Genomic DNA, 16438 nt, shown 5'->3' with positions numbered 1-16438 from the left:
AGTCTGTTGCTCTGTACAGCTTAATAGCCGCCACAAAAATGGAAATTTTAGCCGACCCTTTTAATTAAGTTTAATTAAAATTTTAAAAAGCATATAAATATTCTTGCAAGTCAAGGATTTAGTAATAAAATTATAAAACTTGATTAAAATTATTAGATATTATTTTCCCATATAGAAATATCATTTTCCAGTAACATTCCATATTAGTCAATTCATATCAAGCACTCCCGTAAAAAAAGAGATATTACTAATTCAGAAGTCAAACAAGAGATGTTAGGTAAAAAGCTTTTCGATAAATCAATATATCGTAAAGCTTTTAATCTTTTAAAAACCGATTTTTATCAAAATTGTACTTAGAGTTCAGTGAATCATAGCTTTAAAAATCAAATTACACAAATGAAAACGTTGCCATAAAGTTAATTTACATTTTTGCTGTTACAAAACGGCAAAAAATGTAAGCCCAGAAGTCTCCAAATTTCAACTCAGTTTGGATTAGAAATATAAAAATTAATTCATATTTTATATTTTCATTGTAAAATATTTTTCTAAAGATTAAGAAAGACATGAAAATCACAAATTATCAAAAATATCCAACACATCAACCTATATATAATAAGGAAACGCATCATGGAATGAATAAATAAATCTTATAATGAAACATAAATGGAACATCACACATTAAACTTGAATATGACATGTGGAAATTCTTCTCATTTCTCTTTATTAAAGTGTATTTCGGTAAATGATTTTAAAGCATTTGACATTTGACAACTCATAGTCATAGTCATCATAGTCAACCTAACCATTGTCCGATTGTTTTCAGCAGACGTAAAAAGTTTTGTTTATTTACTGTAAATCACTGTAACAATTCACTGTAAATCTTGTTTCACTAAAATCAAATGTGTTTTTCTCTCTGTCATAAGCTTTCTTTGAATTAGCATATTATTTCTTGTGTTGAGTCTGTCCTGAACTTCCACTGTTTTATCTGCTCCATAAGAAAGTATGTTTATGAATGCAGTTTTTAGTAGGAGCTAGAATCTAAAGACAAACATTTTCAGCCATCTTATTTAATGTATTATGTTAACTGTCTGTCTTTAATGCTGTTGCCAACCATCCAACGTGAGTTTGTCTCTGCTTGAAAATTCAGACATAATTGAGTAACAGCGAAACCAAGTTTCTAAGCTTTAATTTTAAACCTTGATTTGTAAATAAATTGAATCATTGTGTATCCATCTGCAAGTATTGGAATTTAATTTTGTTAATTATTTTAGTTTTCAATATCTGCTTTGGCTTATCGAGTTTAAATAAAGTTTTTATTTGTTTTACATCATTGTATTCATTTCCTGTACTGGTACTGAAAAGCAAAGAGAGGGCGATAATTCATCCAGCAATCTAGAAGATTAGAATAATTTTTAAGTCAAATTGAGTTTAATCTTGCATTCATATTTTTTACATTTACTAATCTCTGCTTTTTACTTAGCGCTCTTAACCGATAATTCAGAGTTCTTCAAAAGGCTCCAGATCATCATCATAAATTGTAGAAAATCTTTTTTTAAATGTTTTTCTTAACATCTAGTTCGATACTTTTCTAATCTTTTAGTATGCATATCACGCGTATAATTGTCAGTTCTGATTCAAATTCTGTCAAAACAACTCGCAGCTCAGAAGGTCCAAGAACTTGAAATTTTGTAGATGAATAGCTAGTTGGCGGGTGTATGAGTTAATCAAGATCGAAATTTCTTCCGCATGCCACTAGAGTACGTTTTGAAATCAAAATTCTCGAGTCCGGAATACTTCGTAATTTGAAATTTTGTAGGTATATCGCGATTCACGAGTTGCTGTTATTGTCCTGTGACTATTAAACAATCTCTTTCTTTGCTATAAAGGAATTTTTCAATGAGCTGCAAAGAATAATTTAATGCATCTCTCTGATTTTGAGGATAACTACTCCATTGTTCTCGCTCTTAGCCTCGCTGGATAACATTGTATGCAATAAAAAGTTATAATTGCCGATTTTTCAACAAGTTTTATGCTGAATTATTATAAAGTCTGCTAGGTTTTGTATATTCTATGCATTAATTTTCAGTTATGAAATTCTAGATAAATTTTAATGTTGAATTAGGAGATACAGCTTCAAGTGTAGTATTAACTATGTGTTCAAAGTCTGCAAAATGATCACTAATATTAAATATCACACTTTAGAGTTACTTTTTAACGCTTTAGATTTTATATGATTTGTTAATTAAATCTTTGACATAATATGATTTCAAACTATCTAATGTTATTTCTTAACATTTGCTAAAGAGGGAACAATTCATTGCAAACTTTCATGTCAACTGAGTTTTAATACGATGTTTTCAAGAACGTTGATTAATTTTTCGTGTTCTCCTGATCTGGCTTAGGATTTGTTGATCTATGTTTTCATAAATAAGTTCACTATTAATGGTAAATGTACATTTTTTATTCTACATGTACATAACTATCTCGAATGCTTTATAAATGTGTGTGCTCTTGTTGGAGTGAATATCCCACAATTTTATTGCTATTTCTTTTTAATATCTTAAAAAACATCATCGAATGCAGAATAAAGAAGAATAAGAATGAAGGGTAAATAATTATAGAGTAATTTTTATTTTCATTAAAATTATTTCGAATAAAAATTTCTTATAATTTCGGCTTATTTCTGCTGACTAAACGTTAAACTTATTGAGATTGACATTTAATAGAAGACAAATAGCATTGTTTTTGCCACTGCAAAATAATAGGGTAAATTAGAAATTTTACTGAAGAAAATTTACATATATAGCTAACATTACAGTAGATTATCAATTTTTCTGAATTTTTTAATAAAAATCCTATAGTAATTTATTGGACTTAAATTATTTTATAATCATTAATACTACTTTTGAAATTTCTGTCACATTTTTTTTTCAATCTAAATTACACTAACGATTTTAACGTTACTTACGCTATTTTACGTTAACGCTGTTTTACGGTTTTACGTAAAAACTTAACGCTGTTTCGTTTAGCGCTGTTTCGGTTTAGCTCTCTTTTATTTCAACCCGGGGATTCCACGAAATCGCTCGCAGCATACGGGGATTCCCCGAAATAGTATTATGCAGCGATAGGTTTCAAATACATATCCGAAAGAGTGTACTTGTATTTCTTGTTTGGTGCGGTATTGTACAGACATATTTTGAAGGGATAAATGTGGAAGATGTCGAAGAAATAATTCAAGAAGCAGCGGCTAGTCTTTCTAATGATGAGCTCAAGGAATTAACTGAACAAGAAGAAAACAAAAATGTTGACAGCAGTGATTCAGAAGAAGAGCAAAAAGAACTTTCGATGGCGTTTGTAAAAAGGAGTTTGTCTACCATAACTGAAATAATGGATCAATTCATTGAAAATGATCCGAATTTTGACAGGAGCTCAAAAGTAAGGCGTGGTGTAGAGATGCTCTATCCGTTTATGAAGAACTTTTAAGAGAACAACGCAAAAGAAAAAGGCAAACGACATTAGATGCTTTTGTCACAAAAAGGCAGAACACTGAAAACGCGGAAGGCTAACTAAATATGACTGACTTAGAATTTTATTTGTTTTTTTTTAAGAATATTCGTTTTGTTATTTATATTTTGTTTTTATTTTTGCAAGAAATAATAATGTGGTATTAATTTGGGCTTTAAGAAATAAATGTTTGGTTTTATTTTTATTAAAAAAACATACTTTTTAAATTTAATACCTAACCGATTTCCTAGCCATCTTCCCCTAACCCCAATATTTACATGTAAAGATAGCCTCGTTTAGCGCCGTTTCGCATTACGCTCTACTTTGATAGAACGTATCCCCCGCGTTAAGCGGGGTCTTACTGTACTCTTGAATCCCTGTATGGAAAGAGTCCTAGTATGTCCTTTTACGTTATCTGTGCCAGTCTCTTCAGAGATGGGCTACACCTACTAGAAATATTATTAACTTATTTATATTATTATAATTATTGTTATAATATTTAATATTATTAAATATTATAATTTATTTCTTCTTATGTCTAAAACTGAAGTAATTAAAGTAAGTTGATCATAATTTGGAGTAGATGATGTAATTAAATTATCTTAATGGTCAATTTTGCTTAAAATTATTTAAAAGAAGGGGTTGGTTAACTTTTGACTTGCTTTAACTCAGGTTGAGACACAATGATTGACTAAAATCATTTCTGCTTGCTTTTCTGGTTTACCTTGCTAAATAAATACATTTCTGTTTCAGAGGAGTCGCTGGCCTAGGGGAAGAGTGCTTGGTGGATCCAGTGTCCTCAATTACATGTTATATGTACGGGGTAATCCCAAGGACTACGATCAGTGGGCTGCACATGGAGCTTATGGATGGAGTTGGAAAGATGTATTTCCTTATTTTTTAAAATCAGAAGATAACAGAGATCCTGCATTGGCAAAAAATGGTTAGTTTTTTATATTTCTTTTACATTCGAAACCATTTCTTTTTGCGTTTTCTTTTCTAATAAACAAGATATTTTGAGTAAAATACAGATTAATTTTCTAAATGAATTTATATATATATATATAATGTTTCTGCATAAATCTTCTTATAAAAAATTCTTGTTTAGCTTTCGTGTCTATATTTTGGTAGAAAGAACAGTAGGATAAATTTTCTTATAAAAAATTCTTGTTTATCTTTCGCGTCTCTATTTTGGTAGAGAGAACAGGAGTACATTGTCTGAAAAAATTGCAATATGTGGGAGTTGTGAGGTTGGGAAAGAACTGTTAAGAGTGGTAATCGGCAATAAAAGCTCCATATATTACTATAACGAAATCAAATAACTCAGGAAATAATTTCAAAAGAGCAAAAATCAGGATTTTTAGTCTTTTGACAGCCCAGTAGCATCATGGAAAATGTTTCTTAATGTTTTGTGCAAACATTCAAATGTTTAGAGCTTTCTCTATGAAGTTCACAGATCATTCAAAACAGATGATCATTCAAAACACAAATTTGTAATTTTGATAAATTTATTTTGAAAATTATTCGGAAAAGAAACACTTTCATTAGAAAGGAAAACTACGTTTTTTCCTTTATTTTGACGACTCATATCCTCTGGTCACATCGTGGTGCGAGTTTCGTCAATACTCATCTTGTTTTTAATGCCAAGAAAAGAGTTTATTTAATTTTTGAACTAATATTATGTAAAAATTTAATGCTGGTTTACTGCGCATACGAACAAAAGGAGTGACTGCCAATTAATATACAAAAGTATTTAACTCTCCCATATATTGATTTAAGTTTTAAAATAGTGCTTCACAATTAATATTAACACAAACTGTAAGACTTTTTGGCTCAGGAAATATGAAAACGAAACTTCACCGTTGCCAAGAATCGCAAATCTTCCAAATGATAGCTGGATGTGCTAGCCCACTAACTATAATACAGACAGCACTGTACAGACTATTAGCTTCAATATTATTTCCAAACATAAAAAATCAACTTGACCTTCGCAGGGATTTAAACTACAGACCTTTCATATGTTAGCTCGGATATGCTAACTTCTCGTATTATGTGAGAGTAAACGGGGAATGCAATAATTCCTTATAGTACTATCGGAGCATGAACTAGAATTTTCGATGTAGGAAAATTACACAAAGCGAAATTCTCAAATACTTTTAATAGTACGAATTGCCAGACTGTCCACATTGTTTGAGTTTTGTTATTATATTTCGCAGTACTTATTTTAGTTGTGATCTAAATATATAGTTCACTTGTGCTGCAAAAATGCGGAAATAGAAAAGGAGTACATTAATAGCTCGGTTCGTAAGTTTCATATAACTTAAACTTCAATTTTAAAGTTATTTTATAACTCAGATGAAAAAAAAAACTTTTGTTAGCAATATTAATTAACATTCCTGATTCCCCTTCAAAACTAACAAAATGTTTTCGTAGCTAAAATCGCTTAAGTATTTAAGCTGAACAACGATCAAAAGAAAATTATAGCTAAAGTCCTTTTCTGAAAATTTATTATGAATATTTTACTAAACTTATTTTAGCTACTGTTTTCTTGGAAGCAATAAAAGCTTGGCAAAAAATGAAAATAAGTTAAAAAAATAGCGTCTTGCGAATTAAAATATATTTGTATATTTATGTTATTTCATAATCTCTACATATAATAAAAGAAAGAGTCTGTGTGTCTTTTTTCGTTCGTGCTGCGCGTAGGCTAATAGACCCAGGGCTACAAAATTTGGTATATAGACAAGAACCAGTGCAACTCGAAGCTATTTTTTCAAAATTCGAATCAGATTTTTTTTACTTTATCTTTTCGATTTTATCGCGTCATTTTGAATAATTTCATTCTTTTAGAAATGGGGTTTTGGCAACAGTTTTTCATTCAATCCTACACTGGACTGCTGTCTGTTGAAAATCAGCACTGTTGCCACTCGGAAAATTGAGGGTGATAATTCTGTGCAGCTTTTAAATTTAATGTTTATCTTGGATACTGGACGTTTGTTGAGAGATGGCAACGGGAAGTTGATTAATTTATTTATTAAGATAATTAATATTTTGTATTGAAGGATATTGCTTATTTCATTCTAATTTTGTTATATGTAATACATTTTTTTAAATGTGTGGGTTTTTAACTTTTGGTGTTCCTTTCAGGCATTTTTTTCAGTACATTTAAAAGCCAGACGAATGCTGGCCGCGTAGCTGCTAGTAATTAAATAAAAATATATGCAGATAAAGATGCACTTAATTCAAATGTTGAATGTGAATAGCTTTTCAATCTTAAGAATTCAAGAATTAAATTCAGTATTTATATATATTAAAAAGCCTTATTAAATCGTCACTGATAAAGAAGGCAAACCTGATTTAAGCAGTTTTTTAACACTTTTTTAAAAATAATCAAATGTAATTTATAATTTAAGCAAATAAATGTTCAATACTGAAAGCTAATGACTTTTTATCGATGTAACTTATTATTTATATGTTGGTGTATCGTTGATAAGCATGTCTGAGTGACAGCGATATTTCAAACCTCACATTTTTGGGCTGTATTATAGTTTTATAATAATTAATAATAATATTATTATTATTACAAAAAATAATAAAAAGGCAGACAGTTTTTATTAAGAAGGTTACGCAACTGTGGAATATTCAGTGAATTATAATACTATACTATTTTTAAATTCGTTTCTAATAACTGCTAAGTATCTATTTACATCTTATGTCAAGTTTTAAAGTTAAGTCAATAACTGCACTTCAGCTTGTAATTATAGATCTTATGTTGCTTGTGTAATATTAGTTTTCTTTTATTTCTGAAAATTTGTTACTATTCAAATCTGTTAAAAAAAATAGTAAGTGGTATGTACTGAATTAACTAGAATTGTAAGGTTGTCTGAATTTTTTCTCACGCAGGTTATCATGCTACCGGAGGTTATTTGACCGTGTCCACTCCTTCTTATGCGACTCCCTTGGCCTTTTCTTTCTTGGAAGCCGGCAAGCACCTCGGATATGAAAACGTGGACATTAATGGGGCGAGACAGACTGGTGAGTATTCCTGTTCTTCTGCTGGCATTCAGAAAAGTTTAGATAATTTTTCTAATGCGTGACCGAATGATACAGATGAGGAATTTTTATGGAGAATTAAACGTACTATACAGAGATTTAGGGGATTGGTTGTTTTAACTTCCCATGGTTCAGCTTAAAAAAGGATGTTACTTGTTTGTTTTTGAAATTATATGGGATAATGCAATCTTTTCGCATCAAATTGATGTTTCCGTTCATTTGTTTCATTTTCTTCTTCTTTGTGTAATTTCAAGTAAATTGCATAATTCGTAACCAAAATCAGATTTGGATCAGTGACCTGTCTGCTAAGTAATCGCTACTCAACACTCAAAATTTGACCTTTTTCTGTAAAAGACATAATCAAAGATATCTTTCATATCATACAGAAATTTAGTCAATAATGATTTTTTAAATTTTTTATATATTTATTGCACTATCTTTCTTAGAAAAGAATAATAAATAAATAACTAAATAATACTCATCCCTTTGTTCACTTCATGGTGCATGTTTAGTATTTTTCTCATTTTTAATACTAATAAAAGAAATTTTATTTAATTTTTGAGTCATTATTATGTAGAAATTTTATGCTGGTTTATCGTATATACGAAATAAATCAATAATAAACAAAGCAGATAGTAAACTGAAGTATTTAGATTCTGGTAGTTGACAGAAAAATTAAAACAAACTGCTTTTACAAAAAATTAAATTTTCTTAATATTATTTTTAACTGCTATCATAAAAATATTATTATTCATATTTTTGTGCTAACAGTTCAGAAAACAACAAAAGTATTAATCGTTAATTACATATTTATTTTAATTTCCTAAATTTTTGTGAACATAATTAAACTAAAACATCCTTTATTTCATACATTTTTAACCTATTCATGCACAAATAAATTTGAAACAAAATCTTGATTAATTTAATAAAATTTTTTACCAAGCAAAATTGTAATTTTTTTGTCTTTTTTACATTAAAACGTTTCTTAAAAATATCCTTTCTTAGCTTTTTTTTTATCATTTGCATTGCAAATAATATTTAAGTACAAAAACCATTATTTGAATTTTTGCTTCAAGTTTTTATCAAAAAGATTCAACATTTTGGTGGTTAATATTTTGCTTTAGTTTCTTGTAAAGAAAATAAATAAAAACATCATTCTTCTTAAATTTTCTACCCGAGCTTTCTGTCAATATTATTTAGTAAATATATATATATATATACAGAAGTATATACTGTCAAAAGTCGTTAATCCTAACACATAATCCGGAACACATAATCCGGAACGATCTATAATCCGGACCTCAAAGCTACAAACTTTCTGCGCATGCGTCAACGCATAATGCGTTCACGCACACGCATAGGCGTTTACGCATGCGCGTTTAATGTATAACGGACGGTATAAGCTAAGCTAAAATTATCTAATTATCTATTTCAGTTAATGTTGCAGATTGCGTTGTTCCTTAATCTTCGAATTGGATCCTGCTTATTATTTTTTGCAGACTGTTAGAACAATTTTATAAAAGTAAGCTTGAACTTTCGATTATGTCAAATATAATTTCCGATACCGGAGCTGCCAAAGGATCCACAAAGCCAAAAGTATGTTTCGATGTCCATCAAACAAAAAGTGGAATTCATGCAAAAAATGGATAAAGGCATATCCTTTGTTTCTCTAACCATTCCGAAATCTGTTTATTAATTTCACGCTGCTCTGCGGGGGGGGGCGTCGCGGCGCGCAATGAACTGGAAGTTCATCTGTCAGCACTATCCTTATCTTCAGGGCAGATGTTTTTATTTTATTCAGCTTATAATTCCTTACTAAATGTAATATTTCATCTCGATGTATTCCGTCTTTGATATGATTTAAATCAAATTCCTCGTCATTATAAAAATCACGAGTACACATCAAATAGTTTTCTGGTGTCAATTTTCTAATTTCGACTATGTGTAATGTATGCTTTACGCATGCGCGCGTTGAAAGAAATGTTTAATAAAGTAAACAAATAAATATTAAGCTTTTTTTTTTGTAAATTTTGATACCCTTTAGATCATAATTGCTCTTTATTTCATAAATTACGGTTTCATATTTTTAATTTTATAATTTCTGCATGCCATCTTACCAGATTTAAACTGATGATCTATAATCCGGAATCGCCGATAATCCGGTCCCGGCGAGTCCGGATTAAAGACTTTTGGCTGTATATATATATATATATATATATATATATGCGTGTGTGTGTGTAATAATAAAATTCCATAGTCAAAATTACACTTAAAATTCTAACTGTATGTTCTTTACATTTTTAATGGCGATGTTCTCTTATTTGAAAGTACGTGGAATTAAATCTACAGCCCCATAGTCAAGTTGTTTTTCCCGCCTTTTCTACACGTACAGTTATAGAATGTTCTGAAAATATTTAAAGCGAACTGGATTGGCTGACGAGGCTGACGTCATTTCTTCGAAGCTCCGCCTTTCCAGAGGCTATAAAAGGACTCGCAAAGGAATATCGAAGGCTTTTTCTTAAATGTCACGATACAGTAAACTTCATACAAAAAGTTATTAGTAATTCTTTTTATTTACTCCGGATTTCTGATTTTGTAACTGCTATTTTCTCCTGAATAATAATAAATGGATCCTGTTTTTTTAAACTTATCGTCTGATAATTTAAGCTACGACTAAAGCTGGTACATCACACACACACATATATATATACATGTGATTATTGTTTAATCGTTTTCGCATTAGTCTTTGGTAATAAAAATTGGTAGTCTTCCGTTACCGGAACTGGACTCATAGCCAAATGTTTTGTTAAACTTGCCAAGGGATTCATTTGAAATCGCCAGTTTGCTTTAGCAGAGTAGAGTTCTGCGAAATTAATTTCATTGAAGTTTTTATAGATATGGAAAATTGGGACTTACCTAATATTGACGAACCTTCAATACAATTTCTACAAAAACGAGGGATTATTCACTATGAAAGAAAATATAGAAAAAAACACGGGGGCAGGGGGGGATAAAGTTTTACTTCATTTCCAAGGAAACGTTGAAATAGGACATATAAAGCCGAGATGAAAAAAGGATTACGTTCTCAAAATTACGTTGAAGGATCCAAAATCAGTTTTTTAATACAATTTGCTTCCTTTATGCATAATGTTCAGAATTAGCTTCCACTGAATTTTATTATTGACAGCTTGGTATGAATCACTGCACTGTTCGTGATAAGAATAGATCGTCATTTAAAATAGACGGCATTGTTAATATTGTCGAAATAGACGAAAGTCTATTTCTGTGACGAAAAATTAACGTTGGACGTATCCTTGCGCTCTAATAAGTATGTGGCGATATATGTTGAGAAACAAAAAGGTGTTTTTTAGTTGTGCCTAACCGCTGTGCTTATGATACTGTAATATACTCAGACTATTCGAAAGGGTATAACAGTGAAGAATTAAAAGCAGCAATTTCGAATGAATATTTCAAATGAATGAAGCAATGAATATTTCAGGATTAATTTATAAATAGGATTTCGTGGATCTCGATACGGATTGTCATATGCAAAATATTAAAAAGCTTTGAGGCAGTGCGAAATGGTGACATAAACATCAGCACGGAGCTAGCCTTAACAAATAAGTTTTTACATAATTGAGTTTATGTGGCTTCAGCTGAGTCCTAAAACTCAAATGTTTTTAGACATTCTAAATGATATGTTTGATACCTTCGCGTTAATATTTATTCGCCGACTGAAATTTGTTTTTCTCATTTCTTTGGCAAGCTGTTTAATTTTGATTAGAGATTTCTAATTTTTCGACTAGCTGCTATGTTACTCTCTCCCTGGATTTTTTGGCAATATCTGAATCCGGTCTATACCCAAAAAGATAAAGTAAAAATTTGGGTGGTTAATATTACTTGTTGTAAAGAACTTTTTGCAATCAGAACAATGAAAAGCCAACTGAGTAGAAAGGTGATGCATATGCAAACTTCAGCACCATGACGTCAAAAGGTACGTGAGGCAAGCAAAACGCGAGGAAGCAGCGCACGCAGTTTAAGGCATCTTAAGAAAAGAAGGCGCATTTCCAGGTATTCTTCTGAAAGTTGAAAGTGAGATTGTACGTATAGTATGGCTACAAGAAAACATCAGGATACCTTTCTTCATACGTAGTAGAATAATTGGCTATCTTGAGGAGAGGTGTAGTTTGGCGTTTGTTGCCCGATAGCTTAGAACTGATAAAAGTGTTGTTTAACGAGCTTGGAAAGCCTTCCATACGACAGCTGTAAGAAGGATTGTTGGTAGTAAGCCAAAAAAAATCCGCACTGATGACTGATATATGTAGCCTTGCAAACAAAAAGAGATCGAAACCAGACGAGGGCAACACTTTTCAGCAGTTGCGCACGGCTACTGGATGAAAGGTGTTCCGGTTTGCAGTGGCCAGACTACTTCATAAAGGTGGTCTATTCGTCCACCGTCCTGAACCCTGCATGCCATTAACAGTAGTCCATCAGCGCCACCATTTACAGTAGTATACAGAACACGACGACTGAACACGTCATGAATGGAGTCACGCCCTCCTTACCGATTACAGTCGTTTCGGTCTGGCAAACGATTCTCGACCCTAGTTGGTATGGAGAGAGGTAGGGACATGCTTTCATTCTACTATTATCAGGGAATGAGACCGTTGGAATGGTCCAGGCGTGCTTGTTTGGGGAGGCATTATGATAAACGCATGGACAAAATTCTACATTTTGACAAAATTCGCTTACCAGATATCGTTATTGTGATTAATTTATCCTTTTCCACATGCATCTTTTCCGGGGTGCCATTGGTCCTAACTTTGTTTTGATGGATGACAATGCACGGCGGTTCAGACTCATGCTGTTGATGAGCTCTTGGAACGTGAAGGCATCTACAAAAAGGGCTGGCCAGCGTGCTTTCTTGATTTACATCCATTGAAAATGTATGTGATACTTTAGCGAGACTTTTGGCGGCACACTCTTACCCTCCTTAAAAGACCAACAATTGAAACAGAACTCCTTGAATAATAGGAACATTTACCCCAAAGATCTGTTAAATAATCTGCTATTTGGTATCGGCAGGTGATGTTGCGCAACCATTACAGTTAAAAGTGGTAATATCCCTAAAGTAAGGCTCTTTCTTTTTCTCCCTCTTGGCCAAACAGCATTTTCTACCAGCGCCATTCTGTCAATAAAGCCTTTACGGAAATTTATAAAGTACAGAAATATATATGGAACGAATAGAAATTCGTTCCGTATATATTTCCGTACTATGTGAGTTCATTATGTGTCCTGTTTATCTTTTTCTGCTATTTGGAAGCTTTCCCGCACAATTCCCTCATCCTTAAAGTATTATATTGTGCATCCGTATTAGGAATTTCATATGTATCAGTTGATTTTTGCGTAATAAGGTCAAAATTAAATTGCTTAAGTTTTGAACACTAGTGTAGTCCATCAGTATATGCAACGCATATGCAACGCCTTTGTATGTACTCGTAGGAATTGTTTCTATATAGGAAACTAACTTTGTAAAAGCATGAAATGCGATCTCGGAAAAGCTAATCATGAAAGGAAGTAGATGTCGGCTTCAGTTGAGTAGTTCTAAATAAAAACTTTCACTGAAAATGTTTTTTTACTTTTCATTATTAAAAACGTTTTTATATAAACAAATGTTTTCGAATAAATAAAAAGAGATTCATAATAATTAGTGCATATAACAGCATAGCAGGAAATATTTCGAATGGCTGGTCAAAGATTCTTGATGCCGCTTTTAGAAATAAATCAAACAAAGAAAAACTTTAGTCTACTACGGTTTCAGCCACATCGTATCTTTTAACAAAGATTTATGAAATTTTATTATTTATACCGGTAAGTAGGAAAACGTTAAACCGTTTCATATGTATAATAATACAGTTTTTATCTATATAAATCATATCAGTGAATAGGGATGAAAGGAACGCAAGAGCATTCTGGTATTCTTATACATGGTTATGGGCAATATTTAATAAATAGTCGTTAATATGTAATAATTAAGTAGCAATATATGAAATGGATCCTCTAATTTCTGCTTCCTCTTAAAAATAACTTTCCTCTCAGTTGTTTATAAATTTGAAAGGAAAGAAATAAATCACTATATTATTACACAGAGTGTTTGTGAAAAATGTGGTAATTTAGTATTCCAAAATAACAACGCATGGAATCAGAATTCTATTTTAGAAAACAATATCAAATAAGTATCTAACTCTCGTAATTTCAGTGTCACAAGCTTTTCAGTAAAAATATATGAAATTCGGATTTCTTATATTAGCTGTACAGAAAGAATATTTAGTTAATAAATTTTTCTTATAGTTATACATTTTAGTAGGGGAAAAGGTTTGTAACATAAAAAATTTGGTCTAAAAAAATTGTCGAAATTTACCCGAAAAGAGTACTGATTTAGGGGTCGTGAACAAATTTCGAAGCGCGGTAATTTTGCAAACAAACGACGGAAAATAAACTATCAAAGTTAGTGTTTCTTTTAACATGAAAGTTGTCTTTTTTGACTAACTGAGCTATATAAACATTTTTAAGCAATTAGCGCAAGGAATACCATTAGTAGAAATAATGTATTTGAATTCAAATTTCATTAATCAGATTTAGCGGCATTTTAGATGACTGGATTGTGAGATTAAAGACTTATAATGTTTATTTATGAGTGCCTTCTAATGCCTTATGTTTATTTTTGTACCATCTAAATGTTTATTAATGGGTTTATGTGCATTTTATTATCCATGAGAATTAATGCCAAAGGCTTATCTTTCCAAGTGAAGCGCAGAATAGCTTCTCGAAACTATGTAGGCATTGGGAATCAAAATTTATTAAGTTATAGCTAAAAGAATCAAAAGTTATTTATTAAACAGCAACTAAAAATGGTACTCCAAGTAAAATAACATGATGTGAATTTATAGCAATAAAAATGGAAATTGCTGTATAGAACTGTATTCTTATGTTCTCAAGAATACGTTTAATTTTACATCCGAAAGGATACTATTGTTAAAAAAAGTCTAAAGTACTTCTAATCTAAATTGGCATAATTTTAATTCTTTCATTTTTCATTTCGTGTGAGTTATTGCTGCTCGGTAATTATTTGTTCGTACAAATGTATTTTATACGGAGCCTGTGCATTTTAAACCTAAGTTCTGGCTCTGTGTAGACAGTCAGGTGAATTATCTCTTGTCTTAATCTCCCAAATAAATAACTTTGAACTGAGAAGAAAATTTAAAATAGATTTTTTATTAAACTTATAATTAACAAACTACATCTGGAGAAAAACAAAATAAATCCCCACTTATTGCGGTCTTTAATGAAACGTGAGAGTCAAAATAAAATTTAGTAACCGAAGTGTACGATTCACCAGGCAAAATCTTGTAAATTTTGGCTCAGGCCCTCTAATTACGCGAGCAAATACGGTGTAAAGGTAGAGTTTCGAAAATTTGTTTTCGTAAATCTTCCAGAAATTCATCAGGATGGCAAGAAGTCGCCAAAAGTCGCGAACTTGGCGACAAAAATGTTGCCAAGGACCGTCGGGAAAGAAATTACCCATATCCCTTCTCCAAAATGAGCTATTTTTACAATTCCAAAGTTTTTGCACTCATAATTAAATGATCTACAATTCTACACAACAAATAAACATTTAAAAATGTAAGACATGGGACCACAAATTAATATAAACTTAAAAGAAACCCAAAAATTATCAATCTAGAAACAATAAAAAATGCAAAAACAATGCAGAAAAACGAAAATACAATCAGAAAAACTTTATGTTTACAAATATTTACAACAATATTTATTTATAATTCTTTGTCATGCAACAAGGTTAATACATAGAAATAATGCAAATACATAAAACTTTTTATGAAACCTCCCTTAGTGTTAAAGTCCACGATATTATTTATTTTTGTTTTTCAAGTATTGTACAAGAATTAAAGGAAATCATACTTGTTCTTAAAACAAAATGCTATAATTAATGATTGATGAGCTTTCATGGTCTAAAATAGGCCAAATCTTTAATCAACATAATCAGTTAGACTTATATTTGAAGAATGACATTCTTAAGAAAGGTTAAAAAAACCTTGCAACCGCGAATACATTTTAGGAGAAAAGGTTACTGTTACATCAATCTCTTTCTGCCTTTTTCCATCAAAGATTATCACAATACATTTTGACTTGAAATAAGGCATGCACTGTTTAAAGCATAAGACATTTTAGGCACAACTCATTTTAAGGAATTAAAGGTCAAGAACATATTTTTTTTTTTTTTTTTCAATTATTCTGCACCGTCTCTTTCTGTAAATGGAATGATTAACGCACGTGACGTATTGGACAACACGTGAATGGACTGAGCATTCACTTAACCCAAAACTGTGAGTATGACGGAAGGTAGCACAGAAATTTGAGCTGCATGAATTCAAGACACAGCCATTTTTCTTTTCGTAATAGACAAGTTTAATTGTGAGGCCATGTCAAAAAGTAACATTATCACTGCAGGAGATGCATTTTGCAAATTCCTCCTAATCTCCCGCTGTGTTTCTTTTTGTACAAACCCACTCTTTTCAATGTCAAGAAAAAAGATTTGTCCAACTCTGAAAACAATGTCTCTTTGTGATATAGAGGGAGTTTTTTTTCTTGTTTACTAACAATTAGGTTTATCTCTAATTGCATTTTGTAATTTAATTCATTAATTCAACTGAAAACATTTTGTATTGAATTTTTTAACAGTACTTCGTACTAACAAAAGATTTTTAAAGAAGGACTACAATAAATTTCTTGTCAACCTATTTAATTAAAATATGCATTAATTGTATCCTATTTATATGTTACATTAGCTTCTTGTCAATCATGC

At 31.0% G+C, this 16438-nt stretch overlaps 1 protein-coding gene across 1 annotated transcript in view; it reads left to right on the top strand.

Moving 5' to 3' along the window:
- Nucleotides 1-16438, top strand: part of LOC118202899 (glucose dehydrogenase [FAD, quinone]-like) — a 184538-nt gene that overhangs the window by 116044 nt on the left and 52056 nt on the right. Inside the window, exons 3-4 of the mRNA XM_085815908.1 lie at nucleotides 4258-4447; nucleotides 7405-7536. Of these exons, the coding sequence (XP_085672034.1) occupies nucleotides 4258-4447; nucleotides 7405-7536 (322 nt within the window). The remainder of the gene's footprint in view (nucleotides 1-4257; nucleotides 4448-7404; nucleotides 7537-16438) is intronic.

Source organism: Stegodyphus dumicola, chromosome 1 (genome assembly GCF_044657685.1).
Source record: "Stegodyphus dumicola isolate Sdum_Otavi_A_Nest chromosome 1, ASM4465768v1".
Taxonomy (NCBI): Eukaryota; Metazoa; Arthropoda; class Arachnida; order Araneae; family Eresidae; genus Stegodyphus; species Stegodyphus dumicola.
Note: the sequence above shows the minus strand (reverse complement) of the source record. Positions and strands in the feature narration are given on the sequence as shown.